General features: G+C 53.4%; 11 protein-coding genes across 11 annotated transcripts; 4 read left to right on the top strand and 7 right to left on the bottom strand.

Annotated features, from left to right (window-relative positions):
• The first annotated feature begins 4914 nt into the window (after nucleotides 1-4914).
• B0T23DRAFT_178954 (major facilitator superfamily domain-containing protein) lies at nucleotides 4915-7034 on the top strand. The gene is made up of 3 exons (XM_062833052.1): nucleotides 4915-6391; nucleotides 6488-6629; nucleotides 6710-7034. Exons 1-3 carry the CDS (start codon nucleotides 5154-5156, stop codon nucleotides 6920-6922), a joined length of 1593 nt encoding a protein of 530 aa, XP_062692401.1. The 5' UTR covers nucleotides 4915-5153; the 3' UTR covers nucleotides 6923-7034.
• Nucleotides 7035-7800: 766 nt separating this feature from the next.
• B0T23DRAFT_178874 (heterokaryon incompatibility protein-domain-containing protein) lies at nucleotides 7801-10713 on the top strand. Its single transcript, XM_062833049.1, has 3 exons — nucleotides 7801-8305; nucleotides 8364-8885; nucleotides 8950-10713. Exons 1-3 carry the CDS (start codon nucleotides 8087-8089, stop codon nucleotides 10585-10587), a joined length of 2379 nt encoding a protein of 792 aa, XP_062692400.1. The 5' UTR covers nucleotides 7801-8086; the 3' UTR covers nucleotides 10588-10713.
• B0T23DRAFT_178871 (OPT oligopeptide transporter protein-domain-containing protein) lies at nucleotides 10713-13489 on the bottom strand. The gene is made up of 3 exons (XM_062833048.1): nucleotides 13091-13489; nucleotides 11614-13020; nucleotides 10713-11542 (listed from the first exon to the last, which is right to left on the bottom strand). Exons 1-3 carry the CDS (start codon nucleotides 13344-13346, stop codon nucleotides 10839-10841), a joined length of 2367 nt encoding a protein of 788 aa, XP_062692399.1. The 5' UTR covers nucleotides 13347-13489; the 3' UTR covers nucleotides 10713-10838.
• On the bottom strand, nucleotides 13484-14864 carry B0T23DRAFT_430169 (Alpha/Beta hydrolase protein; the record flags this gene model as incomplete). Its single annotated transcript, XM_062840230.1, has 2 exons — nucleotides 13484-13514; nucleotides 13996-14864. The coding sequence occupies 2 exons, from the start codon at nucleotides 14862-14864 to the stop codon at nucleotides 13484-13486; spliced, it is 900 nt and encodes a 299-aa protein (XP_062692398.1).
• A 743-nt stretch (nucleotides 14865-15607) lies between these two features.
• B0T23DRAFT_178857 (alpha-L-arabinofuranosidase B) lies at nucleotides 15608-17016 on the bottom strand. Its single transcript, XM_062833047.1, has one exon. The coding sequence runs from the start codon at nucleotides 16805-16807 to the stop codon at nucleotides 15776-15778; it is 1032 nt and encodes a 343-aa protein (XP_062692397.1). The 5' UTR covers nucleotides 16808-17016; the 3' UTR covers nucleotides 15608-15775.
• Nucleotides 17017-17035: 19 nt separating this feature from the next.
• Nucleotides 17036-17591, top strand: B0T23DRAFT_383371 (uncharacterized protein). The gene has a single exon (XM_062837408.1). It carries the CDS (start codon nucleotides 17232-17234, stop codon nucleotides 17493-17495), a length of 264 nt encoding a protein of 87 aa, XP_062692396.1. The 5' UTR covers nucleotides 17036-17231; the 3' UTR covers nucleotides 17496-17591.
• An 8-nt stretch (nucleotides 17592-17599) lies between these two features.
• On the bottom strand, nucleotides 17600-19000 carry B0T23DRAFT_178854 (kinase-like domain-containing protein). Its single transcript, XM_062833046.1, has 2 exons — nucleotides 18948-19000; nucleotides 17600-18889 (listed from the first exon to the last, which is right to left on the bottom strand). Exon 2 carries the CDS (start codon nucleotides 18769-18771, stop codon nucleotides 17620-17622), a length of 1152 nt encoding a protein of 383 aa, XP_062692395.1. The 5' UTR covers nucleotides 18772-18889; nucleotides 18948-19000; the 3' UTR covers nucleotides 17600-17619.
• On the bottom strand, nucleotides 19001-20882 carry B0T23DRAFT_444529 (uncharacterized protein; the record flags this gene model as incomplete). The annotated part of the gene is made up of 4 exons (XM_062840900.1): nucleotides 19001-19984; nucleotides 20047-20633; nucleotides 20663-20836; nucleotides 20867-20882. The coding sequence occupies 4 exons, from the start codon at nucleotides 20880-20882 to the stop codon at nucleotides 19172-19174; spliced, it is 1590 nt and encodes a 529-aa protein (XP_062692394.1). The 3' UTR covers nucleotides 19001-19171.
• Nucleotides 20883-21230: 348 nt separating this feature from the next.
• Nucleotides 21231-23098, bottom strand: B0T23DRAFT_178843 (Anhydro-N-acetylmuramic acid kinase). Its single transcript, XM_062833045.1, has 3 exons — nucleotides 22781-23098; nucleotides 21508-22705; nucleotides 21231-21438 (listed from the first exon to the last, which is right to left on the bottom strand). The coding sequence occupies exons 1-3, from the start codon at nucleotides 22816-22818 to the stop codon at nucleotides 21364-21366; spliced, it is 1311 nt and encodes a 436-aa protein (XP_062692393.1). The 5' UTR covers nucleotides 22819-23098; the 3' UTR covers nucleotides 21231-21363.
• Nucleotides 23099-23221: 123 nt separating this feature from the next.
• On the top strand, nucleotides 23222-25722 carry B0T23DRAFT_361255 (general substrate transporter). Its single transcript, XM_062836279.1, has 6 exons — nucleotides 23222-23772; nucleotides 23840-23858; nucleotides 23917-24247; nucleotides 24312-24511; nucleotides 24578-25228; nucleotides 25319-25722. Exons 1-6 carry the CDS (start codon nucleotides 23672-23674, stop codon nucleotides 25580-25582), a joined length of 1566 nt encoding a protein of 521 aa, XP_062692392.1. The 5' UTR covers nucleotides 23222-23671; the 3' UTR covers nucleotides 25583-25722.
• Nucleotides 25723-26063: 341 nt separating this feature from the next.
• On the bottom strand, nucleotides 26064-26936 carry B0T23DRAFT_421485 (uncharacterized protein; the record flags this gene model as incomplete). The annotated part of the gene is made up of 3 exons (XM_062839767.1): nucleotides 26548-26936; nucleotides 26296-26462; nucleotides 26064-26203 (listed from the first exon to the last, which is right to left on the bottom strand). The coding sequence occupies exons 1-3, from the start codon at nucleotides 26869-26871 to the stop codon at nucleotides 26065-26067; spliced, it is 630 nt and encodes a 209-aa protein (XP_062692391.1). The 5' UTR covers nucleotides 26872-26936.
• Between the last annotated feature and the right edge of the window lie 467 nt (nucleotides 26937-27403).

The following is a 27403-nucleotide window of genomic DNA, read 5'->3' as shown; positions in this document are numbered from 1 at the left end:
AGGTCCGGGATGGGCCTTTGCCAGATTGCGGAGAGGGAGGATCCGGAGAGGTCTATTTTGTAGCGAAGAGCATTCATTCAATTGCCCCTGACGGGATGGAATACATCATCGCCAATCCATCTCCTGACCGCCCGGGATTGGCGGCTCCTTCGTTGCAATTCGATGCTGAGCTGGAGACCTTCTTTAGCATGGCGGGGTAGATTTGCGGATTGAGCTGGCGGCGACGTCGGGGGGTTCGGGGCCCCACGACAGCGAAACAAAGTGGAATGTGGGCGCCGTTCTGCGGCAGGCAGGCCCAGGATCCCGCTACCTCATTGGCCAATATCCTGAAGAGTCGTCTGTGCTCTTCCATTTGTCCCGTCTTCCGTCTCCATTTTTTTCACCCTGCGGCCAGAACATCATTGTCGTCCCACCCGCCAACATCCCCAGACAATGCCCCCCGCCAAAACAGCGAATAACGGTGGCTGCCCAGCTCCTGGCGAGTTGTAGCCAGACAATCAATGCGACGGTAAAACGCGATGTCTTCACCGAGATAGCCGGTCCAAGTTCGGTGTTGGGTGGGGGCCCGGCTGATATTCACAGGCTCCGCTGGCCCGGACCAAACACAGTCCTCGCTCGGCAATCACGGAGCTCCCCTGTCAATCAGACACTACCTGACTCGCGGGCACAACGGCGACCCTCTTCGTTCAATGTTGGGGGACGACTTCCATCAACCCGACCGCCGTCTGAACACGAGGTCGTCTTGTTTTGCTGGCACTGCTTCGGTGGCCGTTCTACCAAACATCCATACCTATCCCCAGCCATCCCGTCTCCTTCCCCCATATTCGAAACATGTTGACAGCTTGTCATCTCATGGGTTCCCACCCCTTCTTCCACACATACCTCGTCCACCTCATCCGCCTCATCCATATGTGTCCATCCGCTCCCGCACGCCGACCAGGACGAGACATGAATCGCAGAGTCGGTGCCAGTGTATATATTTATACTCTTAGCGGAGGATCTGCGTTGCTTCACACCGTTCCGCCTTGTGAGGGTTTGACAAGCAGCCGGCATGAATGCGGATTTGTCGGCCTCCAAGTCGACACATGGACAAAAGGCCGGGATGACCCTTTTCATTTCCTGTGGCGGTTCGGTGTCCCCTTGTGCCTGGTGGGAAACGGTCAGGATTCGGCCGGGAAGCATGGAAAGTCGTCGCCGTAGCAGCCCTGTTTCATCTGCCGGCCTCCATCGGCCCAGTTGCACACATGACCGTCGGCGGCCGGATGTTGTGGATCCACGCAGTTGCCACCCTTCGCCCCGAGGCAACCCCGTCCCCGCTCTCGTTGCCCTTCCGCTCTCCTTCCGTTCTGCACCAAAACGAAGTTCACATCTGACCTACCAGGAGCCTCCTCCGGCCGGCATCATGGCCACTTGTCCGGGTTCACTACATAGTGATACCCAATGGTAACGGTGACGGTCGGTAGTCGTCGGCGTTCGGGATTGGTGTTACTTGAGGTTCGCATCCCCAGAATTCTTGGTTGCGGTCAGGACCGGGAGGTTGACTCCCTCGGCATGCCCAATCCATCCCTCGTTTGTTACTGTCGTGTCGGCGATCCGTCGAAAAGCTGGAATTATCCCCAGAAACACAAGATCTTTTGGAAATGTGTCGGCGATATTTGGGTCGTCGGACTCCCTTTTATACCCAGACCAACCCTTTCAGTTTCTTTGTCATGCCCAATCAGCAATTCTGGTTCGTCCAATCAAGCTCCCCATGCCCTGCTGGCAGAAGTCTACCCCCAGGGCGCCGTCTGTCAGCATAATCACAGACATGGATGCCTGACATCCACTGGGAGACGCATAGCCTGAATGTCATGGAGGGTCGGCTGCTCATGTTGACACTTTTCTTGCAGTGGTTACATTGAGAAGGCCTCGCTGGGGGGTGTTTCCAAAAGTTCATTTCTCAATCCCCATCAGTGCTTGTCGTGGTTGGATGGCCAGCCTGTCTTCCTTGCGTTGATCCTCGGCTCTGTCCGGCCTCGAATCAGAGCTCCTCGACGACAGACCCCGTCACCATTTGATGCACCTCATGATACTTTACCAGAACGCACACCGGATCAGAGAAACGGCAAAGCGAAACCTTGAACGAGTCTCCAGGCTTCAATTTTGTGGCAGGCTCGTCTTTGACAATCGCCGCCTCCTCTCAGTTCCAGATGGGATTTGATCAAGTTGGCTCGCCGCTAAAGACGCTTGTCGCTATTCCTCGACATCTCCGTGATGATTTTTCCGTGGTGTAACAAAACGGCAATTGTCGTGAGGGGTGGAGAACAAGTCAACAGGAGGCATCTTGCCACCAACTCGACTCAGTGCTTCGAGCATCACGGCAGACACCAGCTCGACAACAATCAGCTGTCTCCATCATCAAGTTTAGTTAAAGTTTCTTCAATAAGATTAAGATTCGGCGTTGCACCCGTCCGATACCCGACGGATGTCGACCACCCGGCTGCACAGGGCCTGGAGAGCAAACAATTTGGCATGCTGTAACACGTGTCAGTTTTCCGCGCGTCTAACCAAAAAGCCTAAACCTAGACGGCGATATTGTTTGCTTGGGGACCAATCGCACTATTACCACTTTGCTTCTGACTGATATCCAATGCGGTGGGAGGAAACCACAGACCAGTCCGTGTAAGCTGTTGTGTGATTTGAGTCGGGTCACTGTGATCCGACGAGGCTATTGCGACGACAACGACGACGACAACAACTGTCGAAAAGTTGACCTTGAGAGGATAGTATGACTGTCGTCATGGAAATGATGCTACAATACACAACCAGAACCTGAATTTAGCGCTTGGATTGGTTCCACCCGCCCGAATGCCGTGTTGGAATCTGGAACTTCCCAAGAAAAAGGTCTGGGCATTTTCGGCAACACTGACAACACGGATGGAATGGATGGGAGTGCCCGGGAACAGCAGGCTGTCTTCTACTTGATGTAGGAGAAACGTTACATGCAGACACGCAATATATGCAACAACCGAGCTTCAACTATCACAATCAGTCCCCTCAATTCGGCAACCAGAGTATCACATTCATATCTGGGCGCACTCTCGTGGGTGAGTGAGATTGTGTCCTTTTTCAGTCTGGCGCTGGCAACCTCGTCTTTCTCCGCACTCTCAGCCACTGGGCTGCAGCCCCCCGGAGATTGGCAAGATGCAGGCAGGGAGCGGAGCGGGGGAAGAGAGATGCAGCGAGGGAGTGGAGGCTGGGGAAAGTGGAGATATGGCAGACACTCTGACAAATCAGCTCTTTGTTCCCCAGACTTGGTCACGTGCTAGCCTGCTTCCTTCTTCATTTGCGATCCTACCCTGATTTTGAGTTCTTGCACAGGCGTCCATCCGCTGAAACCTTGAGATCGCAGAAAATGATGCAAACCGTAGTTTGCCCAGAAGTACGGTTTAGCGCCAGCATCAGGCGGACACGATATACGATACAGATACGAAGTTATGGGCTATCTCATTCGGGCCGGTGGCCTATTTTTTTTCTTTTGCTTATCTTGCATTCGTTCTTGATTGGCTTGACCCTCTTTTCCGCCCCTCCTCTACGATTTCCACGATGCCCAAAGAGGATGACGGAATGACCATTGCCAAGCGGCGGCCGCCGTGGCTGGAACTTCTCTTTTTTTTCTGCGGCACAGTTCGTTGGGCGGTGCAACTCTGCTCGCTGAGGTGGAGGTAGGTATGTATCTTCGCCTCCAAATTGTTAGTTTTTGCTGTCCAATTGAATGAGCTCCACTAACAGCTATTTGACCACTGTACTTATACTTTTCCCACTTACACTACACCTCGGCACTTGCCCAAACCGGGTCTTTTCTAACTGCGACAAGCCCCCCGATCTTCAACATTGTCTCTCCAATCGACTCCACGTGTGTTCAGTTTTCTGGTCTTTTGATTTTTCCTTGTTTCCTATTCTTTTACCCTCTTATTCCTCGGGCTGTGCTCTAGTTAAGAGCCGTCATCTATGACTGTCTGTTTCAACAACGTTCCGCCCAAGGCCATCTTGTTTGCATCCATGAATCGCATTCCTTCTGTCTCAAACTGCGCCGTGGCTTTGATCAGTCTGATCATTACACTCACTCAGTCTCTACATTCCTCCCTAGTTTTGGTATACTCGTGTATCAGCAGGGAATGCTAGAGATACCTGGGATTCGGTGCTTTCATTCAACAAATCGGCCATTAGTTCAACCAATGTCAGCCCTTACGGAGTTAGTCACGAATTACGCTGGCCGAGCGTTGCATTGGAGGTGGACTCGTCCTGTCCTGTCACCCTGTCTGGGCTACAGGTACCCTGCTTGCAGCATGCAGTGCGTACCTACAAAGGATGTTGCAGAGCTTCGTCTGATTTACACTACTTACATATTTTCTATTTTTGACTGGCCCGTCTCACCGTGACGAGGGAACGAGGTTACCTTCCTTGCTTCTTGGTATCTGGGAAGGGTCGCGTATCGTCATTTGTCTCAACGTTACCACTACCCTTCTTTTTGGACATCCAATACATCGAACCAATCCTTCGGGCTGTGCTACTGTACCGTACTACTGTACTTACCGTACCCTATCTAGTCGCGTGCTCTTTTCGACCAAGTGAAAGCAGCAGCTTTATCACCTTATCTGCGTGTCAGATATTGGAATGCGGGAAGCAGAATTGATATCAAACGGGACGGACTGCATGGTGGGTGATGAAGTGGCCCACATGATGCTCTTCTATCGGGCACCTTATCATCATTTGTCTTTGGCTTTGCCGCTGTTTGCTTCGGCTTCCATTCTTGGTTCTCAAGAGGAACATATTAGCCGTGCGAACCCGTCGTGGCAGGCGACTACTTACTTACACTAGCACCGCGGCCATTCCTTAGTACTTACAGTTTTACACAGTTCCAGATTCCCTTCCCGACCCTGCGCCGTACCACCTCCTCGGTCCTCGGCCAGTCCAGTCCAGTCTCACACAATTCCCCACGCGCAACGCCGTCGAGGCTTGGCGCTTGACTTGTTTTCTTCATCTGGTCCCCTCCCGTAATTCTTGACTTTCAATTTAATTCACTTCCCTCCCGCCCTTCTTCATTCCTCTCGTCAATTGTTCACCCATCGACCCAGCAGTTCTCAACAAAAACAACAACCACAACGATAACCATGGCCGACGAAAAGCATTCGGCCGTTGCGCCGGCCGTCGATGCGACTCACAACGAAGCTCGCGAAGTCCCCAGCAAACCTGGTTCCCACCAAGATATCACCATTCCTCCACCTCGCCCTCCCGGCTGGATGTACAAGGGCTTCAAGGTCTTCGGCCATGAGCTCTGGTACGCCTCGCCTCTGTTCCAGCTTCTCTTGGTCGCCGTGGTCTGCTTCATGTGTCCCGGCATGTTCAACGCTCTCAGCGGTCTCGGCGGCGGTGGACAGGTCGACCACACGGCCCAGGACGACGCCAATACTGCGCTTTACTCCACTTTCGCCGTGGTCGCCTTCTTCTCCGGCTCCATCGCCAACAAGCTCGGCGTGCGCTTGACTCTCTCCTTTGGCGGCCTGGGATACGTCATCTACATCGCTTCCTTCTTTAGCTACAACCACAACCAAAACCACGGCTTCGTCGTCTTCGCCGGCGCTTTTCTGGGTGTCTGCGCTGGTCTCCTCTGGACCGCCCAGGGCACCATCATGATGTCGTACCCGACCGAGGACATGAAGGGCCGCTACATCTCGTGGTTCTGGATCATCTTCAACCTCGGCGCCGTCATCGGCTCCCTGATCCCCCTCGGCCAAAACATCAACAAAGTCGCCGGCCCCGTAACCGACGGCACCTACGTCGGCTTCCTCGTCCTCACCCTGATCGGCGCCTTTCTGGCCCTCATGATCTGCGACGTCGATAAAGTCCAGCGCGAGGACGGCTCCAGGGTGATCATGATGAAGAACCCCTCGTGGATCACCGAGTTCAAGGGCCTCTTTGAGACCATCACCTCGGAGCCCTGGGTCGTCCTCTTGTTCCCCATGTTCTTCGCCTCCAACACCTTTTATACCTACCAGTCCAACGACATGAACGGCTCCCAGTTCAACACGCGCACCAAGGCGCTCAACAATACGCTTTACTGGCTCGCGCAAATCTTTGGCGCTATCATTGTCGGCTACGCTTTGGACTTTGCGGGCGCGAGAAGGTCGATTCGCGCCAAGGGCAGTTTCGTCATGCTGATTGTGCTGACTATGGCTATTTGGGGAGGCGGGTACGCATGGCAAAAGGATCAGCCCACACGCGAGGAGACGGCCGAGGAAGGATTCGTGACGGTCGATTGGACGGACGGTGCGAAGAAGTATGTTGGACCCATGTTTTTGTACATGTTTTATGGGTTTTTCGACGCCGCTTGGCAGACTTGCATTTACTGGTGAGTTACTCCTCTTTTCTCCTGGACGGGTTGGCGGTATACAACAACAACAAAACAACAAGTGGCCAAAAGACTAACAACATTTTGTCACAACAGGTACATGGGCGCTCTCTCCAACTCCGGTCGTAAGGCCGCCAACCTCGCCGGTTTCTACAAGGGTCTCCAGAGCGCTGGCGCCGCTGTGTTTTGGCGGTTGGACGGGTTGAAAAAGCCCTTTGATACCATTTTTGGTGCTACTGTACGTTCACATCTCCCCATCCATCCTCTTATCCTCTTTTGTTCACAAATACTGACTGGATTGGTTTCTGTCTGTCACAGTGGGGTCTCCTAGGCGGTGCGCTCCTCATTGCCGCTCCCGTCATCTGGATGAAGATCCAGGATACCGTTGCCCTCGAAGAAGACCTCAGGTTCAGCGACGAGACGGCCGCAGATGTGGCGGGGGCGGAGGGTGCAGCTGGTCAGGCGCAACCGGAGACGGTGGCGGTGGGTGCACATGGTGGTGGTAGCGAGACGGCCAAGGCGGTCGTCTAAGCTTTTTTTTCTTTTTTTTTTTTCTCTCTCTGAAGTTCTGATTTATGAACTTTCTTGTTGATGTGCGATAACGGAACGCACTGGAATATGGGACTTGTTTTGAGTAAGTAATGTGGGAATGATATTTTGCGAGGAAAGCTTAATCTGGTCGGCGGATAGCTGGGTGCATGGGTGTGGATAATTTGGTTGAACTTGCTGGCTTGCAAAGGGGAGAGTTGTTTACCTACCTATAGATTCTACGATACCACGATACGCGGATGGACGGACGGATGGACGGACGGACTAATGACATAATTGCGCTGTACATACTTCCTAAAAATAATGTAGTTATGACTCTCATATTCATGCTTTTTACTTTAAAAATGCTGATTTGCGTGCGTTTTTACTAAGTCGTTCCTAATTGTTTTAGTGCCCATCGGTTGTAAGAGCGCTTACAGTTCAAACTTGAAGCCATCGCCATGTCTTGGCAATTCTTGGCACTCTCCAATTGTGCGTGGACACGGTCCCTGGGTTCAAGGCAAGGTCACCCCGTCGAGTGGTGACAGCTTATATCAAATAACCAACACTGTGCCTTTCTTTGACCAAATGGAACCGTTATCTGTCATTGTATGAAGTGTGTGCTGATCACGGATCACGAAGCAATGAGCAGCTCCGAGGTGACTCATGTATTATTTTTTTTTTTTTTTTTTTTTCCCTGGCAAAGGTGTAGAGGTGTCGGACTTGAAGCAGGCAGCGATGCCGTGGGGGTGAAGTCGTCTCCCACTACTACGTTTTAGTATTCGGGTATGTACACTATATGGCGGCGGACTGGCATCCAATCCCTCGTCTCTTCTTCCACTAGACTAATCCAAACCTAGTACAATCTTCCCCATTGGTTGCCGCTCTCGATTAATTCAGGTCAGGTTACATGCGCCCACGGGTCCCAATGAAAATGAAAGGTACCTCTATGGTAAGGCACCAATGCATTGTCCGCTCCCCTCTCTGGTTATCGCAACGGCTTGGTTGTTGACAGCCCTACCTACCCGCGCCACCCCCCTCCAAGTTATGTGCCAGGCCGCTGCTGGTACATTACCTCGCCTGACATGGTGAAGCAGAACATTCGCTGCCTCTCGCACAACACGAGCATCCTCGAGTGCCTCATCTCGGTCGTTCCCTCAAGCTATTATGTCTCAACAACTTCACAATACGAAGGGTCAGGAAGACGATAAGGGCCAAGAGCAGTCTCGCTCTGCACCTCTGCAACGAGTCCCCGCCACTTTCGCTAAACTCGCTACCCGTATACGCGTCCCCAGGTTTCTAGCCGGGTTCGCCGATACACAGTTGTCCGCCGGCGTGGGTACCACTACCACTAGCTTACCCGCGCGCGTCCAAAGGCAGAAGCAGGTGAGCTTACTTGTTTTCTTCCCTATGGCATTTCGGAAAAACGCTAACACCTATCAAGAAACTATATCACAGGATCCCTTTGTTACGTGGCCAGATTCGCTTGCTTCAACTGTTGCCGCATGAAAACGACGACGGCCCAATACGCTGTCGGCTCTTCCTCGCCGTATTGGACTCAAGAGGCACTCGCCCGTACGAGGCCTTATCCTACGTGTGGGGCTCTGGGGGCAAGCCTCGTTCCATTTTCATAGACGGGTGCGACTTGGCCGTCGGGGAAAACCTTTACGCGGCGCTGTTGCATCTTCGAGACCCGTCCATTGAACGAACGATATGGATAGATGCCATTTGCATCAACCAAGAAGACCCCGAGGAAAAAGGACACCAAGTTCAATACATGGCCAAGATCTACGCTAAAGCAACTCGCGTCATTGTCTGGCTTGGAGAGGAGGCAGCCGGTAGCGGCCAAGCGCTCGAAGACTTACGCATCGCAGGCGACGTGGAGCTGCCTAAAAGACCATCATACATGTACAATAAAGCGGGAATCCTTGCACTTCTACAACGGCCGTGGTTTCAGCGCATCTGGGTAAGGGAACCAATGTCAAAGTATAACGACTAAAGTAAGGATATGTACTGACAGATTGATGCAGGTGCTTCAAGAAGTTGGCGCGGCTCGCCATATCCTGATCAAGTGTGGTTCTGCTGAGGTTGACGGTTTTGCTTTCTGCTCAGGCCTGAATGCATTGGACCTCCTCAGTGATCTCCGCGCAGACGTGCGGGCTCGAATCCTTTCAGCAACCTATCTCATCAGGGGCGCAATCTTCCGGCCCAGATACGCAACCACCTCTGAGACGGACAATTTTTCTCTTGACATACGCCCTTTGGGTGAACTGATCGACATGTACCGCAGCCGCCAAGCTACGGAACGTCACGACAAAGTATATGCCTTACTTGGCATGTGCTCTGATAATCCAACAGCAGCAGGATTGTCAGCCGACTACACGATTTCGTGGGTACAACTCCTCAACAAAGTCATCCACTTCTCTCTATCCGAACTGGTCTCTGTAGGCCTCTGGGACAACCAGGAGATTGCCTTTATTGAGGGCAAAGGCTGCGTCCTTGGTCAAGTGTCCTCGGTCCAGAAAAATGCTACTTGGGAAGACAGACAAGATGTGGTCATCACCTGGAGGAAGGTCTTCGATGCACCCGTCTCTCGCTGGTCCCTCCTGACCACCGCAAAATCCATCCAAAAAAACGATACAGTCTACCTTCTTCAGGGAGCATCAAGACCCACGATCCTCAGGCCGTGCAACTATCACTGGGTGGTGATCAAGATTGCAGTTTACCTAGAAGACGATTCACAAGCTGCGACTGGAGAAGTCAAGTGGTCAGAACTTTTACAATCAGTAAAGGTCTTTCCTCACGACTTTCGACTTAGTTGGGATTGGGATATGGATCCAGACACGCAGCCAGAAGATAACGACCATGACTACTTTGCACGCTTTCCCGTAGAAAAACAGTCAAAGTCAGAGTTGAAAGGTTGTTTGGATGCGGCGACCAAGATACGAACTGTCAGATTGGCGCTAGAAGAGGGGGAACAGATCGAAGCTGCACACAAGCATATTCAGGAAGAAGTCGCGTTTTTTGATCGGGCATTGAAGAGCATGAACGCCCTAAATAAGGATTGGCTAGACCCCGAGGACTGGGAAAATGAAGATGCAAAGAAGTTGGAAGCAAGAATATATCAAACGATTGAGGAGAGGGGCCAATGGAGGCTTTTACAGCACGCGACAACATTTCATCATGACATGGTTGCAAAATTCCTTACCGACCCCGACAAAGTCAACTTGAATGGGCAAGAGGAGCTACAGAACGCACTGTGGGCTGCCACGGCATATGGCTATATAACGAACGCTGAGAAGCTTCTTAATACTGGCAAGGTTGATGCGCACTATCTCTACGACAAAAAGACAGCGGTGCATGTGGCGGCAGAAAATGGGGGCGAGGCACTTGTTGATCTGTTTCTCAACACCTACAAGGTGAATCCAAATATTCCGGATGGGCATGGACAGACAGCGCTGCATTGTGCGGCAAGGTATAGGCATACCGAGGCGGCTGTCAAGGTGCTCCTTGATAGTGGCAAGGTTGACCTAACTATTCGGGATGATCAGGGGAAGACAGCGTTAGATCGTGCGAGAGGCAGGAGTCATGTTGCAATTGTTAAGCTAATCAGCCTTGCACTTAAAGAGGCAGGCTTGGAGTATGACTCCAGCTCGAGCTCGGATTAGGCACGCTATTGCAATCTTTCCACTTGCAAGAATAGACCTTGGTTTACTCCCCATTCTCCATTACTTTCTCTCCATTGCTTCCCATGGTATTAGGAGTCTCTTTGATTGTCGTACATCTGAACAGCACCACTAGGCGAACCGTAATAGCTACTTATATTATTCGAAATCTACAAGTACCACAAAACAACAACAACCAAATCCCCCTCCTCTCATCTACACGAAAGACATCAACCATTTCCCAGCCACCTCCTCTAACTAGAGTTATACTTGCAATAATCCAAATTATTCGGATGATTCCCCGCCCACTCGGGAAACGGCACCGCCTTGCCCGACCCACCAAAGACGGCAAACGTAGCAATGAAAATCATGACCTGGGTCCCACCATCCAGAGCAGCCGACACCAAATAATTCCACTTGACGAACCACTGCGGCCTATACCGACGGAGGTAAAACTGTCCAAAGGCACCCAAGATGTAATAACTTGTAATAGACGCATTAAGACCGACAAACAGTTCACCGAGGTACCACAGGATGATGGACGTGTTGAGATACGACCAGATGCGCTGGCGGGGGAAGACGAACTTGTGCATGATATAAAAGGGCAGAGGGGCAAGGAAGCCAACGAGGTAGGCGGCCGTGACCCACTGGTAGCGGGCGCCGATGGAGAACATTTTGGGGGCGATGGCCCAGGCGATGGCGAGCGTGTTGAATTGCTGGACTTGAGCGCCGGACCAGACGTTGCTTCCTTCAGCGGACTTGAGGAGGGGCGCTTGGTTCTTGACGATGCTGATCATCATTACGTAGTTGAGAAGGGCGCCGATGACGCACCCGATCATTTGCGTGGTGAAGGTGGCGCGGGGGGAGAGTTTGTTCTGCTGGGCGAGTTTGAGGTCGCGGAGGAGGAGGATGCCTTGTGAAAGACCGTTGTAGGTGTAGGTTGTGAAGTACATGTTTGCTACAGGACAAAGAATGATAGGTTAGTGCTGAGGTTGGTTTTAGAGGTGGGATTGAAGTTGAGGTACGTACCTAATGGCTTGCCGGGAAACATGTAGCCCGCTAGCATTTGCATGACTGGCTGCATGTTGACGGTAAAGCCCGTGATGGCGGACTGGGCACCGAAGAAGATGATGAGCACGATCAGGAGGAGGGTGCCGATGATGAATCCCCACCACGGCAAAGTCGACTTCATGACGTAGAGGCAGACGATACCGACGATAATGCTGATAACAAAGACGACAAAGTACCAGCTGCTGGGCACCTCGTCGTAGTCGACCATTAGACGGTAATGGGGGTCGATGGTTGGGTCCTGGCGAATCGCCTCCTTCTCGGCTTCAGTCCGGGCCCCGGTGGACTTCCAGAAGAAGTACGTGGATGGCTTAAGCAGCGACTTGAGCTTGTCGAGAGTGATCCAGCTCCAGGCCTTGCTGACGTCGTCGTAGTTCCAAAGGAGCATGTGGATCAGGGTGGCGGTGAGACTGGCGTTGGTGGTGATGAGGTAGTTGACGTACGTGGCAGTCAGGTACGGGACGCCAACCTTATCGACGGCGTCAGTGTCAATGGTGAAGTCCGAGTTCATGATGAGGGTCTCGTTATAGACCACGTAGTTGGTCGAGTTAGAGCTGCCGTCGTACAGAAGCTGGGACATGAAGGGGAAGTCCATGCCTCGCCAGATGTTGCTGTAGTAGAGACCCATGGACAGGATGATGCCGCCGAGGTAGCCGATGAAGCTGTTGGTGAGAGTCTGCAGGGGCATCCACAGCGGGGAGCCGAAGCCGGCGATGTAGTTCCAATCGAAACAGATGTTGAGAAAGCCCATGCCCTCGTTACCCTGCGAACCGCCAAAGAGGTTGGTGAAAACGGCATTGTTCTGGTCGGCCAGGCAGAAGATGGACACGGCAGACAGGATGGGGAAGATGTACTCGGGGAACCACTCCCAGCAGAAGATGGCGACGAAGATAATCCAAAAGACCTTGAAGCGCTTGGCCGTCTCGGCCTTGGGCTTGTGCAGGGTCTCCATGACGGTGGTGATGGGCAGGTTGGCAGGGTACAACATCTTGGTCGGGTACAGCAGGACAGAGCGCATCATGCCAGCGGCACCGTAACCGATGAGCTGAGAGGACAGCGTGATGAAGACACCGGCGGCGGTACTGGGGTAGCCGCCGTACCATAGTTCCTGCACCGAGAGGGCTTCGGTGGAAAGGGCCGACACCGAGGCGGCCGAAGCCATAAGCACGGCGGCAGTGTGCTCTTTGCGATTCCAGGGGAACGGGTTGAGGAAGCGGCCGATGGCTCCTTTTCTCGGGATGAGTTGAGATAGGGCTGTACCCAAAGCCTGAGCGAGGACGGTCAAGAACATGACGGACACGTAGACGACCTGGGGCTTGAAGTACATGATTTCCTGCAAGACACCGCCAAAGACTGAAAGGCCCACACCTGTATTATTTCATCAGCATCGTGAAGCCCGAGAAGCACTGAGATGATTGATGGTTAGGTAGGTACTCACCGACAAAGAACATGCGAAAGGTCCATGGGCTCAAGGACGGGTCATCGTCGACGGCAATGACGTGGGTGACGATGTCCTCGGCCGTCTCCAGCGGACCGGTCTCTCCCTCCAGCGACTCGGGATCGACGCTGCCTTGACCGTCGGGATGCTTCTCGTCGATACCATTGAAGTCAGCGGCGACCTTTTCAGGCGGCCATGATGATGTCTTGTCGTCGATTTGGCTGTTGTTGTGAGCCATGTTGTCGCCGTCTTCCATGGCACTCAACCAACAGCTTTGTTAGGTAATGGAAGGGAGGGAGGGAAAGAGGAAGGGAAAGTACAGAGGGCTTAGGTAGGTATGCCAAGCAGCAGCCAAGATGCTAATGACGGGCCGGCCCTCATATACCCACTGCATCAAGAGAAGTCGCGACCAGTGAGCTGCGTCCTGCATTTCTGTATTAGGCAGGTGGCATGGTTGCACCTTCCAGCTACTGGCCCTATCGCGGGAATACCTTGTCTGCGGGGAGACCTGCCAAGAAAGGCAGTCAGGTACCTCTTAGTGCACTGATAAAGGATGCCGTTGGGCCGCTGGTGTGCCTGTTGTGCCCCGATAGCGGACAACATTTGCCGTGTGTATCACTCCACGCGCTGTCTCGACAACCTGATAGATAGATACGTGATCTAATGATATTGGTTATACCTCTACCTTATCTCTTGGTATTTTACTGAAATTGGGTCATGTTTGGGGACACGGCAACCGTACTGCGAGAGGGGGGAAAGGGGGGGTCTTGCAAACTCTTCGCAAACTGTCTTCAACCATCAGAGGCAAACCCCCCCCTCAATTGCTTCCCGACGTCTTCCTCAATCTACTGACTGAACACTTTCCTCAAAACATCGCAAGCTGAGGCTGCGTATAGAATGCCCACACCGCCGCCGGCATCCACGTCCTAAGCCCGTCATCTGACGACGGCACCGGAGCATCAGCCGGCGCCGGCCCGTGCCCACCGTCGTGCGCTGCCCACACCACCGGATATCCCGCCTTACACCCCGTCGCCGCTGTCGTTATGTGCGTCCTGCTGCCGGCCCGCGGCTCTGGCGCCCCCGACATGGACGCGCAGCCGTTGTTCCTGACGAACCGGTCCCGCATGCTGCGCCCGCCCGCCACATTGAGCGTTCCGTCGCTGATGCCGTGGATGCCAAAGTAGGCAACCGGGTCGTTGCCCCCGCTACAGCCCGACAGCTGGCCGCCCGCAATGGCAACCACGGCCCGAAAGTCCTTTGCCCGTGCGCACGCGATGGCGTACGTCATGGCGCCGCCGTACGAGAAGCCCATGGAGAAGCGCTGGGCCTGGTCGACGCAGAGCCCCGAGTCGATATACTTGTTGATGGCGTCGATGAACTGGATATCCTCGCCGCCCGCATTGGCCCATCCGTTGTTCAGACCCTGCGGTGCGACAAGAATGGCGCTCTCGTTGGCCATCTGTTGCATGCCGTAGTAGGCCCACGGCTCTCCGGTAGTGCCGCCACCGGCTACCTGGTCCATCGTGCCGCCGACCCAGTGCAGGCCTATGATCACCTTGTATGCCGTGTCTTTCTGGTAGTTCTGGGGCACCCGTATGGTGAACTGTCGTTGTTTGCCGTTGACGGTGAGGGACTTGACGCCTGAAGTAATGGTTGGGGCCGAACCACATCCCGGACTACGACTGGTGACTCTAGCATGCGGGCCCGGGATCGTAGTACTGAGGGCTTCAGTCAGGCAAGCAAGCCCGAGGAGAAGAGAGCCGAAGAGATACATGTTTGCAATTGTGAGCGGTGTCGCAACTGCTGCGTCACGAGAATACCTCAACACTCATCGACCCGGATGTCGTTGGCTTATAAGTCTAGTCTTCATACCCTTTGATCTGCAGTCGGCCAAGCTTTTCCCCTCGACGGACCATTGTCATCCGAGTGTACCAAACATTTTCCGATCAGAAAGGGAACCACGGCGACTAGGCTCCGACGATCTTATTATTGCGCCAAGCAATAAGACCCAAACATCGACGGAAGGGTGAGACCGAGCACTGCTGTCCTTGAACTCTCTAATTGCCTCGCCCTCGCTGCCGCTCCAATTGATCATCGCAGAGAACTACCATCGTTTCCGGTACCAAAACAACACTGGGAGTTTGACTCGGTCAAGAAACGGGAAGGAGGCCCGCCACCGACGACACTGGTCCAGATCTTGGTAGTCTGGCAGATACCAGTTGCCAGGCGCCGCTGGTTTCCTGCTAGTCTTTCCACGCGACTCACGATGGGTGTAACATACGGGACGCGTACCATCATGGAATGGAGAAGTTATATCACACTTGCAAGCTATGTAAATCCCATCCACCATCACCGCCGTTGAGCTCTTTCTAGATGTCCATGATACCCGCAATATACAAATTCTTATGTTTTCATGCACGTCGAGCCTTGGTCGCTATTACAGATTTTCCATCTCGCATGGACATAGCGGAACACATCCGAATACAGCTAACAGACGGTGATCACAGACTGAACCAAGGAGAAGACAGATGGAGGGAGCATATTTTGCATTTACCAGCTCGCTACCTCAACCTTATATAATGAGAGCTACCCAAGTTGTCACTCGCGGAGTTCCGCCCAAGCCCGAGCAACTGTTCGAGCCACATTTCTCCGACCAGACGATTGTTGCACCACGGCGCATTCTGATCACGGTGAGGTGGAGTATCCGGCAGCCACGACATCGGCCTGAACCTTGTCTTCGACCGCATCGGATGGATAGCCAGTTGTCATAACCCCCTCATAGAAGGTGCCCTGGGCCCCATGACTGTTATCGCCGCCAATACCGAGGATAATAGCGCCCTCCTTCTTCATCGGGTAGTACCCAGACGGACGCGGGCCGCTATAGTACGTCGACAGCAATCCCGACGCCGCATTACCACCGCGGATCGCCCACAAGTTGGACGAGTCCCCCTTGACGACCGCCGTAACGAAGCGGTAGTTAATCGCCGGGTCGCCACCGTTGTACTTTGCGTTTTGCCCAGAAAACAAGCCATTCTCCAGATCCCCCATGATCCACGGTCCGCTTCCCTGTCCCGTTCCCCAGACATTGCAGTTCCCAAAGTAGATAGCCTCCATGTGGCCCGCACCCGTGTCGACACTGTTGGTCTCGGCGTTGCCATAGTCGAAGCAGCATCCGCCATTGTAGTGCGTCCCGTCCAAGACGGCGTACATGCCCTCAGCCGCATTACCCGTGGCGGTGCCCTTAGCATCATTATTGCGATATCCGGTACCGGGCGCGACCTTAACGCCGTACGCCTTGTGGCCATTCAAGTAGACCGGGGCAGCAGTCGCATCAGCGAGGTTGTCGTAGCCTCCCGGGGCCGGACCGCTACCGGCGCTACCGGGCGGTGCTCGGGTGAGGTGGTTGCCGCGGCTGGACTGGTCGTAGATGATGGAGATGACGCATGTCGTCCCGGCACAGAATGCGTCCTGCGTGGAAGCATTGGCGACGCCGCCGGCGGAGAGAGGTGCGATGTCGGTGGTGGTACCGTCGGTGCGTTGTACTTGGTAAAGGGGACCCTTGTAGGCACTATACAGGGCTCGAGTGGTGCTGTGTGCGGCTACACAAGGGTATCCGGCTGCGTCGTAAAGGTCGCAGGGCCCGGCTGTGGCCGTGGTAACGAGGCCTAGAGCGAGTAGTGCGCATGTGCTGCGTCTGAGGGTGGACGGCAGGGACATGTTTCTGGTTGATTAAGGTACTTGTGAAACAGTAGAAGAAGGATTCAGCTTGCCTAGAGTTATCTGTGATACATCATGACCGAGGCAGAACACAACTCTACTTAAACACCCATGATATACAAGTATCCCTTCCCCTTCGTCTGCTATTAGATGACGTAGTGAAAGCTTGCAAGTCACCACCGCCCCTTGAGCTAGAAGCGCCAAGCTACGAATGGTGGAATAAGTTGTCTTTTCGACTGGTCAAGGTAGTAGTCGGTACCTAATAGTCAGGTGTAGGTAATGTTATGATGGGACGTTATGCGGGGAGCATTAGACGTCCACGTGTAAGTCCGTATAACCGTGCCAGTAATAATACACAATTCGCTCTACATTGCTGTGAATCCCGGTTGTCGATCTTGCTTTTGATCACCAACCCCATCTCCCTATGGCGCGGCTATTGCTTCATTATGTAACAGGTTCACTTCCGCTTGCAATTTTCTCCTCTTCGTGCTGGAAAAAAGACATGGAAGCAAAATCTTATAGGAACATAATAGAATCCAATGGTTCCTGTTGGAGGTCTACTTCCACCAATCGGCTCGTCACCCTCCGGGCATCGCATCGCTTCCTCAACACGACGCAACATTCATGTTATATCCGTGAACCCCTCTTCCACGAGACCACTCTAAATCCAGGAACGTCCAACATCTAGTATTCCATCTGACATCTGTGTCATCATCAACGAACATAACAATACGCAGCTCACTATCCTAACAACCCCTCCACCTTCTTCTCACCACCAATACCCTCCCCCCCCCCCCCTCCTACCCACTCCCTCACAGCACCACACAAGAACCCTCCCTACCCTTCTCCCCATTCCCCCCAAGAACCAACTCCAAAACCCCATGATCCCCAAACGCAGCCACCGCCCTTTCACACAACTCCCCCACCCTCTCCCGACTCTGCAACGCATAAGGACAAACCAACCAAATCGCACCCGTCATGAACGACCTCCTATACTCATTCATGACCTCTTTGTCTCGTCTATCAAACCTCGGTCCTCCGAATCGATGGAGCGTCTCAAGATACCGATCTAGTATCTCCATCTCATGTTTCCGTCTGTCTTGCACAGTTAACATTGCCGTGACGAAGTAGACTACGTCGTGAAAACATGAACCGAAGTGGATGGCAGACCAGTCTAGAAAACCTATCTTTCCTTCGTGACAGGGAGACATAGAGGGAGAGGGAGAGGGGGAAAAGAAGATGTTGCCCATGTGTGTGTCGCCGTGGAGTAGAGTTTGGAATTTAGGATTGCGAGTGGAGAAGTATCGGTCTAAAGCCAAGTTGAAACGCTCCCCGTCTTGAAGATAAGCAGGGAGTTTAGGCCGGTCGGGATCCCGGACCGTTTTGTTGAAGGTGGAAGGTGAGCAGAGGAATTTCATTGCGGTGTCGTAGGTATTGCTTATCCAAGGGTGGGTTGCTTCGCTTTGACCCCAATAGCGTGCGTGCAGGGCGGCGAGTTGGTTGATGCCCTCTAGGACGGTACTAAGCGGGTAGGATGCAAGTTCGGGAGGGAACGTGCACCCTGAGGTGTATAGGTCATCCATGATGGAGATACCTTGATGGGGGGAGGTGGATGCCCAATAGGTCTTGGGGAAGTTGATGGGTGTGGTGTTTGCGAGGAGATCTGGGGCGAGGAGGGAGAAGAAGTCGGCTTCGCGCTGGGCGAGGGGGAGTGTCCATGGTTGGGAGGCGAGCATGGTAGGGTCGAAGACGCCTTTGATGCAGATGTGCGTGGGTCTTGTGCTTGAGGAGTGGTTGTCGTCTTCGTAGGTGATGGTGTAGAAGAGCTTGCTGCCTGTTCCCCAGATGGAGCGGGTGTGCTCGATGGACTTGATTTTGTGTCCGAGCTTGGAACTGAGCCATTCGGGGGTGATTTCGGAAGGGACAGTGGGGAGTTGCTGGGTGGATGGTTGCGGTGCCGACATGGTTGAACGTATTCAATGCTCCAATGTAATGATTGAGAAACATGAAGGCCAAGCGTCTTGCTGAAGGGGATCGTGGCAGAATTTTTGAATAACTGGGAGATAGGATACAACGCGGAGTCTGGTCAATTGTCAGTATCATGCAGTAAGCACTAGGATCATGAGTCCGTGATAGCTACCTTATGGATGACGGTGCAGGAGTGATGGCTGCTAACTTCCGAGCTGTATCGGAACTACCGGCAGTCCGGCACCCATCGAAGCATCGAGACAGCTCTGCTCAGATTGTGCCACCAGAAAAGTCCCCTTTACCTCCATGGTAGCAGCATGACGAAGCCACCCAGATTCCCGCCCACAGCGCCGAGAGTGTTGATAATGCTGGAACAACTTGTATGGTGTCAGACGCCTAGGAAACAACAGCCTCATCACCCATCCATGTAATGTATAACAACCTTCCCAAATCGCTGACCCCTCCGCCATCTATTGTCGCTCGTCTCCATATGGCAGACAACGTCTCCATATTCACCCGCGTGTTCCACCCCGTATGAAGCTGGATATCCTCCAGCGCCCTCAAGCAAGCTTGCCGCTCCTTTACTTCCACAAGACACTGCCCCGCCATCGTCAGTAATTGAACAGCATTAGCCCACGCAATCGTACACCGATTCGCAATCGAGTTGGCCACAATCATCCGAGCATACGACAGGGCCTTGTTCGCTACCTCGGGCGAGGAAAGGAGCGTCAACCTAGCTGCTCGCGGAGTCGGCTGCGAGAGGGTGTGGACCAAATAAGCAGTATGCAACATCTGCCAGGCGGCCGACACGGGACCGTTGACGTAGCGAACGGTTTCGAAGGGGCTATAGTCGTCGTTGTCATTTGCTGCTGGGATGACGCTCAACGCGTGGCACATGGCTGGTGCTTGGTCTTGATGTCGCAGGAGTTGGTCGCCGAGGCTGGTCCACTCGGCTGTGAGCTTGTTGAGCGTAGTGTCCGCGTCGTCTTGATGATGATGATGGTGATGATGGTTGCGTGTGCGGGCCCAAAACCTGTGCGTGGATCCGAGGAGATGGACAACTTTGCTTTGCCAGGCGTCGAGGGTCCATTCCCCGGTAGGAGGACTAGGAAAGTAGCCCAAGGGAAGTAACTGGCCTAGGTTCACTGGTGCCGACATACCGGATGCGAGGGAAGCGAGGATGATCATGCGGTAGTAAATCCAGAAGCTCTTTCATGGGCGAAACAGTCAGCATCAAGTTGGCCGTCTTTAGAGAGATATGGAAAACATACCGTCTGCGCCAGTCCTCCGCTTCGGCCGTTCCAGTGGTGCATCATAACCAGCTCCCCCGTCCCCTTCAGGTGCAAGTTCCAGTCGCTCGCTTTACTTTCCACCATTTCGCAGTGGGCAATGAGCAAACAGCTGGCGAAAGTGGCTGCCTCGTGGCCACTATCGTTTAAGCGCTCATATAACGTCTTGAGAGCTTCGTTGTAGTACACCAGCGCATCGTGATGACCGCGGTCGGTGACGAGCGAGTACTGTCTAGCGGCACATGCGAGGCAAGAGAGAAGCACGAGGCGGTTGTTGAGAGCTATGCGCGGAAGGGCGAGAGAAAAGTATCGAGATGTGCTGTCGAACATGTCGAATCTAGGCCCGATAATGTCGGTGTATCTTGCCAGGTAGAATGCATCCTTTTCATTCGTGATTGGAGTGGCCACTCCCGTGTGTGAAGATGGTGAGAAGACGTGAACCTTATTATTTGTCTTGGAGACGCCTGGATTGTCATGAGTGGCATCGGAAGGCAGGACATGGTAGAGCTGGGACACTTGGAATGTCTCATCGACGAAGCCCACTGTCCCCAGTCGAGAGTCAGAGTCAACTATTTCATATATAAAAGTATAGCCTTACCGATTCGAACGGGACTGGGCCTCTGTTCATATGGCATCTCTTTATCGGGTTTCCATTGCAAGGCCGTGAAGAGGATATCGTCACCGTGGGAGCACCGGATGTTGCGCCGTCGACAAATTCCACATGGCTGCTGCTGGTCGCATCTAACGTGGCGGTCACGACATTGTTTGCAAGCTGCTGGTGTGTCAACACAACGTCTCCTACATGTAAGTGTGGGCATGAACCAGAAGATGGCGTACCAAGCTTGCTTCTTGAACTAGGTCCCCGGACCTGCTTGGAGAAGGCCAGTTGAGCAGTGTTCACATATTGCATGGCTACCTTGCGGTGAGAAGAGATGGTTTCTTGAGAACTAAGTCGACGGTTCGACATGCCGTTAAGTACTTGGGTCATTTGTTGTATGTCTGGATGGCGAATTGAGGCGTTCACGCGGGGATAATGCCGAGCCATGTCGTCTTTGTTTCTCCTCCGCTTCTCCGCCCACGCTAACGTTATTTACCCGGACCAATTCCAGGTTCTAGCCCGGTTAGTCGGAAGGCCTTGGCACTGCAAGGGACGCCTGTGTGCACTTCCATGTTTCAATAGCTTTTATTCTTTTTTGTACCTCATCTATCCACAGACATAAGTCGCGACCAGTGAGCGCCGTACTCCTTGCAATGAATGGTATCTTCTCATTGTCCCTTGTCCCACCTCCCTCTCGCTGTTCAGTTGCAGAGGCTAGGCAAAAGGTTCATCTTGGTGGTACATCGAATGTCCTCCTCTGGAAAGTCACCCCAGAACTGGCAAGCAAGGGGTTAGCCATGATTTCCAGTTGCGGAGAAGAAAAAAGAAAAAAAGAAAAAGCTTACCTGAGCAACGGCTTGTCTAATACGGTGCATATTCTTCCCCGGTTGAATCTGGCCGACGACACCAGGGTTGTCTGACTCGGTGTTGGTGGGCACAATCATTGGCCTGCCAACGAAACACTCGTGCGTGAGAAGCGCGAATCCCAGAGCCTCCTTGGCGCCAACGGGGATACCGGTCTCGTCGATATATGTGATGCGCGTGTTGGGCAGGCGCTGCTTGAGATACTTGACAATGTTGGGGTTATAGGAGCCACCGCCGCCCATGTAGATCTCGTCAACACCGCCTTCAGGGCCCCAGCGTTCGTAAGCGTCGGCAAGAGACTGAGCCGTGATGCGGGTGATGGTTGCTACGCAGTCCTCGGGAGTGGCGCCGTTGGCCAACATCCTGTCGCAAATGTCCTCCGCCATACGGTCACCAAACGTCTCTCGACCAGTGGTCTTGGGAATGTCGTGGACAAAGTAAGGTCCCGCAAGGATCTCGTCCACAATTGCTTGGTCGACCCTACCCTTGGCGCCCATAGCACCGTCCTTGTCGTACTCCTGCTGGCCGTCGGTGAAGTAACGGACGGCGGCATCAATAAAAACGTTTCCTGGGCCCGTGTCGAAGTCATAGCAGCCCTGCACATTGCCCTTGGGCAGGATGGAGAAGTTGGCAATGCCGCCAATGTTCTGGACAGCCCGGTTGAGAGTAGGGTGGTTCAACAGCAGCGAGTCGAGAGCGGCAAAGAGAGGACAACCTTGGCGGCCGAGGGCCATGTCGGAGACGCGGAAGTTGCCCAAGGAAGTGACGCCGGTGTTTGCGGCAATGATGGCAATCTCGGCCATGTCCAGGTGGGCACGCATCTGGTCACCCTCAAAGAGCTCGGGCAGAGGCAGATGCCAGATGGTCTGGCCCTGGCCACCGATCAGGTCGACATCCTTTGCCAGGTCGAAGCCTTGGTCCCGGGCAAACGAGTTGACGGCGTCGGCAATGACCTCGCCGAGCTGGATGTTGACAATGGCCATTTCCTCGGGGGTGGTCTTGTTTTCCTTGATGAGCTTCATGACGCGCCTCTTGACCTTTTGCGGCATTGGGTACTCCCCGTAGTGGAGAAGCTGCATGTTGAGGGGGGAGGTGGGCGAGTCCTGGGTGAAGTGGACGTGGACGAGGTCGACTCCGTCCATGGAGGTTCCGGCATTGTGGCCGATGACCTTGAGAGAGCTGAAGGGTACGATGGTGTTAGCAACGGTTTTCAGACGTCGTGTATAGGAGAGACAGATGGTTGGTTTCTCTTACAGAGGAGCACCCCACGAGAGGTTTGTTGCAGAAGGCATTGTGTCGATTCGTCAGAGCGGCGGCTTTGGAGGAGGACTAGAGACAGCTGCTGGACATGGAGAGGGACGAAGAGATGGCACATCAATAAATAAGCTCGAGGCAATGTGTGTCCAGCCCCCATTCCCAAGGTTGGCCCCGGAGATGATTGCCTTCCCGACACATCTCGATCTAGACTGCTCCAACTTTGGTGGTTTGTGATATCTCGTAGTCGACTGCCCATCTTGGCCGTGGAATGCTCGTAGTTGACTGCTGTTTCGGGGCGCACAATGTGGGGGAGGCTGGCTTCCCCATTGCCGAGTCTCCGCCATGCCCAGATACCCCGCATAAGTATCACCCCGCAAAATACCCCATTTCTCCATTCATCGATCTTCAGGGCTGCCGCGCGCCACTTGTGCCACTGTAAATAGCCCCCGCTTTGGGTCATCCCCCGATACAAGGGTACAAGTTCCCTTCTCTTTCATCAGTCATCACCACTTTGGACGTCGCGCCATACCCGTTCCGTCCCGGGGATGACTGCCTTCTCGGGGATGACTTCCCTCTCGGAGATGGCTACCCTCTCGGCTACTGTACCTACACTGGATTTTTTCTCTCCAAGGCCTGGGCGGAACTTGTCTCACTTTCTGGTCTGGCACTTCAATCAATGACTTGCCAATGATGCGTGCCAAGGGCATTCCCCGGATCCCCAGAACGTCGGTTTCGGTACGCGGTGAAAGGGAAGCATTCATCCATGTCTATAAAAGCATTCACATTCTCACCGTGAATTGACCCACGTTTCCAATCATGTTCTACCCAGTTCAGTCCTCTCTCTGGCTCCATTGACTAGGCCTATTCTGCCCCTGGAGAAATCCCACCATGTTCAAGTTGAGTCCGTACACGACAACCATGGGGTTGAGCGGGCTTCCGCTCAACTTTGCGGTCGCCGGCATTGCTGCCATGGCCTTCTGGCTGTTTGGGTAAGCCTTGTTCCCCGGCTTGACTCGCTCATGGCTACCTGTAACTAACCACGCTCACGGTGTCTAGGTACGATATGTCAGTAATGGTGAGTACCATCTCCAGCTTCCCCTATCAGCTTCATAAACCAGCTAACAGCCTATTAGGGAGGTGTCATTACCGAGAGCCCATTCACCTCGGTCTTTCCCTCAATGGAAAACCCAAACATCCAGGGCATTGTCATTGCTGCTTTTGAACTCGGGGCCCTGGTCGGAGCCCTGGCATGTCTCGACATTGGTGACCGCCTGGGGAGACGGTCAACTGTCTGGTTCGGCATGCTGTTCATGTTGGTCGGCGGTATCCTTCAATGCGCTGCCTGGCACGTCGGTCAGCTAGCCACTGGGCGTGTCATTAGCGGTATCGGTCTCGGTTTACAGGTTGCTACCGTGCCGTCGTGGCAAGCAGAGTGCGCGAAGCCGCATAGCAGAGGACGATGGGGTGAGTCAATCCATGAGAAACGGACCTTCGGATGGAACTTGGTAGCTGACATGGAATAACAAAGTGATGATCGAGGGCGGCCTCCAAACTTTCGGGGTTGCTTGTGGACAGTTAATAGGATACGGCTTCTTCTTTGTCAAGGGACAGGCGCAATGGCGTGTGCCAGTCGGCATCCAGCTCATCCCGGCCTTTATCGTATTCATCTTTATCAACTTCCTCCCCGAGTCTCCCAGATGGCTCATCAAGCACGGAATGATTGACGAGGTGAGTGGCCTTCATGTAACATTCCACCTACATACCATACAAAATCCATGCTAAGCAATAGTCCAGGCCACTCACAACCTCGCCAAACTCCGCGGTCTCTCCCCCGACGACCCAGTCCTCCTCGCCGAGCGCGACGCCATCGTCGCCTCCTACGAAGCCCAATCCCAAATGGCCGTCTTCTCCTACAAGGAGCTCTTCGACAACGGACCCACCAAGACTCTCTACCGCGTCGCCATCGGCACCTTCTTCCAAGCCGCCCAGCAACTCTCCGGCATCAACATGGTCTCCACCTACGCCAACAAGATCCTCCAAGAGTCCTTCAATTTGTCTCCCAGCATGTCGCACCTCATCGCCGCCATGGGCGGTCTCGAATACGCCTTGTGCTCGCTTCTCTCCGTATTGCTTATCGAGGGTCTCGGTCGCCGTCGGTCCTTCATCATCACCGCGGCCGGCATGGCCGTCTGCTTCGCCATTATCGCCGGGCTGACTAGCACCGCTGATAGAACGTGTCAGCTTGTTGCTGCGGGATTCCTCTTTCTCTTTAATACCTTCTTTGGTTTAGCCTGGGTTGGCGGGCCGTTCCTCTACAGTGCTGAGATTGCACCTTTGCGATGCCGGTCGCAGGCCAATGCTATCGCCAGCGCCGGTAACTGGTTGTTTTGCTTTATCGTCGTCATGATCATCCCCCCTGCTTTGGCGAACATTGGGTGGAAGACTGTAAGTCCTGTCCTGTCTACTTTCCCACTCGTCTGGCCAGCCAAGTCACATTGACTAGTTCTAAGCGCTAACTCATGATGTCTATTGCAGTACATCATCTTCGCCGTCTTCAACTTCCTCTTCGTCCCCATCATCTACTTCTTCTGCGTCGAGACCAAGAAACGCTCGCTGGAGGAACTCGACGTCATTTTTGCGGCGGGCGGAAACCCCGTCAAGCAGGAGAAGAGCATGCCGCACAACATGACCATCGAGGAGTCTAGGCGTGTTCTCGGTCTAGATGACCGCGGCACTACCGACGTGATAGTGGACGTCTTTGAGCACGATAGCAGCAAGTCAGAGAAGGAGGCTGTCTAGAGCGAAAGCGGAATGAGCATAATTTGGACAAAACGAGCATGTGACTGGATAGGGCGTTATTATGTGTAGCATATTTTATTGGAATGCTTTACTGGACTAGGATCTTTTCTTACGGTGACTAGAGGTATACTCGAGATAAGTATATCGGGCGTCTTCCTAGCATTCCGATCGTGATTAATATGGGTGAAAACCGTCTTAGAGATGAGGCAGACGTTGTTGACTGCCAAACTAACTCCTAAGAATTTGTCTGCTAACAAAGACTTTTGCGGGGGAGAACAAGGCATGGCTGAAGAAGAACGTTCGTCGAAAGCAGGTTGGCCTGAGTAGAGGTAGGTAAAAAAGAAGCGAAGGTAGGTATGTAAACAGACATTAGTTAAAAGTGTAGGTAGAAGTACTTAGAGTAGGTATGCCAATTTGAAAGCTAAACAGGCATCCCATGAAAAACTGAAGGGATTGAACCTCGTGGTCAACAACTGCCCGTCTCAGATTGAAAAGTGCACGTAGCCAAGATAGCCCCCAGTCTTAGTCCCCGTCAGATCCTTCAACATATATCCATCAACCGTTCCATCGGCCATGGCGCATGCGTCCACAATAGCCCCATACATCCGGGCGATGCCCTTGCTATAACATTTGGTCAACACCCAATCAGTACTTCTAAAGCATCATACCTGGACAGCTGGATGATGGGGATAAACGGGCATCATAAAACATACCAAGTAGGATACGTGCCAACATCATCACTGGCCGCCGCCCAAAACAAGGCGCCATTCCAATTACACCAGATTCTCTGCGGCCACGGCCCAACGGTTACTAGCCGACCGGGGCACGCCGCTTCGCCAGCAGCCGCAAGATAATGGATGCAAACGGCGACGTCAGCGACCTACACACAGCAGAACATGTCAGTAACACCATTCGTACCTAAGCATTGTAGGTAGGTAGATAGGGAGTTTCCAAACTGAACTGACCTTGGCTCTGTCTCTACCCCCAGTCCAGTACTTACAGACTGCTTCGGCAGCCCGACGGCGCTTCTCGGTACCAGCAGTAGTACCCGGTAAAGTGGTGGCATTGACGGTACTAGTATCCAGATACGCCTGCACGGCTTCCTCAGGAGACAGGGCGGTGGACGGGTCGGCGGTGATGGAGTCCACCCATTTGGCGAAGGAGAAGCGGGTGGTGGTAGAGGGAGTAACTTCCGCGGCTTCAGCGACGGCAGGTGCTGCGGTGACTTGGGAGGTGAAGACTCCCATAGCCACAAGGGGGAGAGTGGAAAGATGGGAAAAGTTAACCATCTTGGACCTGAAAAAGCGACCTAGTTTTGGCAGCACGTGAAACAGTCCAGACTCTGTTGATGGTTTGATGGACTTGTAATGGAAGTGTTATCCAGCCTCGAAGCGACTGTGCCTCCCATCTTTATATCTCTTTCATTTTCACATTTTCGTTCTCGGTTATCTACATATATCTGGACGCCCACATTCATGACTTGTACTCAGACAACATAGAGGTATCTCCGACCAGCTCGAGCTAACCTTTTTCCAGTGGATGAAACATTCCCCCGCGCCATCTTCACCGCGCCCTTAATCTTTTGGCCCGATTCTACGCCTGGTCAAAGACAAACAAAGCCGCGCCGTCTGTCTCCCACCAGTCCATCACAGTACCACCTCTATACAAGGCGAGTCTCTTAAACCGAACATACCTAAGGAAATAATGTTTCATCTGTAGTCAATCACTGTGCTGGCCGCCAACAGCAATAACCACGAACCCATCGGATCGTCCCAACAATCCTTCTATTGGTTGGTGTTGGACGTGACGACGGAAGTTGCC

The sequence above is a fragment of the Neurospora hispaniola genome (genome assembly GCF_033458365.1).
Source record: "Neurospora hispaniola strain FGSC 10403 chromosome Unknown B0T23scaffold_5, whole genome shotgun sequence".
Taxonomy (NCBI): domain Eukaryota; kingdom Fungi; phylum Ascomycota; class Sordariomycetes; order Sordariales; family Sordariaceae; genus Neurospora; species Neurospora hispaniola.
Note: the sequence above shows the minus strand (reverse complement) of the source record. Positions and strands in the feature narration are given on the sequence as shown.

What these genes read in the sequence shown, in the direction of transcription:
- B0T23DRAFT_178954 (XM_062833052.1), top strand. Translation starts at nt 5,154, where the DNA reads ATGGCCGACGAAAAGCATTCGGCCGTTGCGCCGGCCGTCGATGCGACT. An exon ending in TGGCAGACTTGCATTTACTG is followed by an intron (nt 6,392 to 6,487) that starts GTGAGTTACTCC and finishes TTGTCACAACAG; the next exon opens with GTACATGGGCGCTCTCTCCA. An exon ending in ATACCATTTTTGGTGCTACT is followed by an intron (nt 6,630 to 6,709) that starts GTACGTTCACAT and finishes TGTCTGTCACAG; the next exon opens with TGGGGTCTCCTAGGCGGTGC.
- B0T23DRAFT_178874 (XM_062833049.1), top strand. Translation starts at nt 8,087, where the DNA reads ATGTCTCAACAACTTCACAATACGAAGGGTCAGGAAGACGATAAGGGC. An exon ending in GCGTCCAAAGGCAGAAGCAG is followed by an intron (nt 8,306 to 8,363) that starts GTGAGCTTACTT and finishes ACACCTATCAAG; the next exon opens with AAACTATATCACAGGATCCC. An exon ending in CGTGGTTTCAGCGCATCTGG is followed by an intron (nt 8,886 to 8,949) that starts GTAAGGGAACCA and finishes AGATTGATGCAG; the next exon opens with GTGCTTCAAGAAGTTGGCGC.
- B0T23DRAFT_178871 (XM_062833048.1), bottom strand. Translation starts at nt 13,346, where the DNA reads ATGGAAGACGGCGACAACATGGCTCACAACAACAGCCAAATCGACGAC. An exon ending in CTTTCGCATGTTCTTTGTCG is followed by an intron (nt 13,021 to 13,090) that starts GTGAGTACCTAC and finishes GAAATAATACAG; the next exon opens with GTGTGGGCCTTTCAGTCTTT. An exon ending in GTTTCCCGGCAAGCCATTAG is followed by an intron (nt 11,543 to 11,613) that starts GTACGTACCTCA and finishes TTTGTCCTGTAG; the next exon opens with CAAACATGTACTTCACAACC.
- B0T23DRAFT_178857 (XM_062833047.1), bottom strand. Translation starts at nt 16,807, where the DNA reads ATGTCCCTGCCGTCCACCCTCAGACGCAGCACATGCGCACTACTCGCT.
- B0T23DRAFT_383371 (XM_062837408.1), top strand. Translation starts at nt 17,232, where the DNA reads ATGGCGCGGCTATTGCTTCATTATGTAACAGGTTCACTTCCGCTTGCA.
- B0T23DRAFT_178854 (XM_062833046.1), bottom strand. Translation starts at nt 18,771, where the DNA reads ATGTCGGCACCGCAACCATCCACCCAGCAACTCCCCACTGTCCCTTCC.
- B0T23DRAFT_178843 (XM_062833045.1), bottom strand. Translation starts at nt 22,818, where the DNA reads ATGCCTTCTGCAACAAACCTCTCGTGGGGTGCTCCTCT. An exon ending in CTCTCGTGGGGTGCTCCTCT is followed by an intron (nt 22,706 to 22,780) that starts GTAAGAGAAACC and finishes CGTACCCTTCAG; the next exon opens with CTCTCTCAAGGTCATCGGCC. An exon ending in TTAGACAAGCCGTTGCTCAG is followed by an intron (nt 21,439 to 21,507) that starts GTAAGCTTTTTC and finishes CTTGCTTGCCAG; the next exon opens with TTCTGGGGTGACTTTCCAGA.
- B0T23DRAFT_361255 (XM_062836279.1), top strand. Translation starts at nt 23,672, where the DNA reads ATGTTCAAGTTGAGTCCGTACACGACAACCATGGGGTTGAGCGGGCTT. An exon ending in AGCACGGAATGATTGACGAG is followed by an intron (nt 24,512 to 24,577) that starts GTGAGTGGCCTT and finishes GCAATAGTCCAG; the next exon opens with GCCACTCACAACCTCGCCAA. An exon ending in CGAACATTGGGTGGAAGACT is followed by an intron (nt 25,229 to 25,318) that starts GTAAGTCCTGTC and finishes TGTCTATTGCAG; the next exon opens with TACATCATCTTCGCCGTCTT.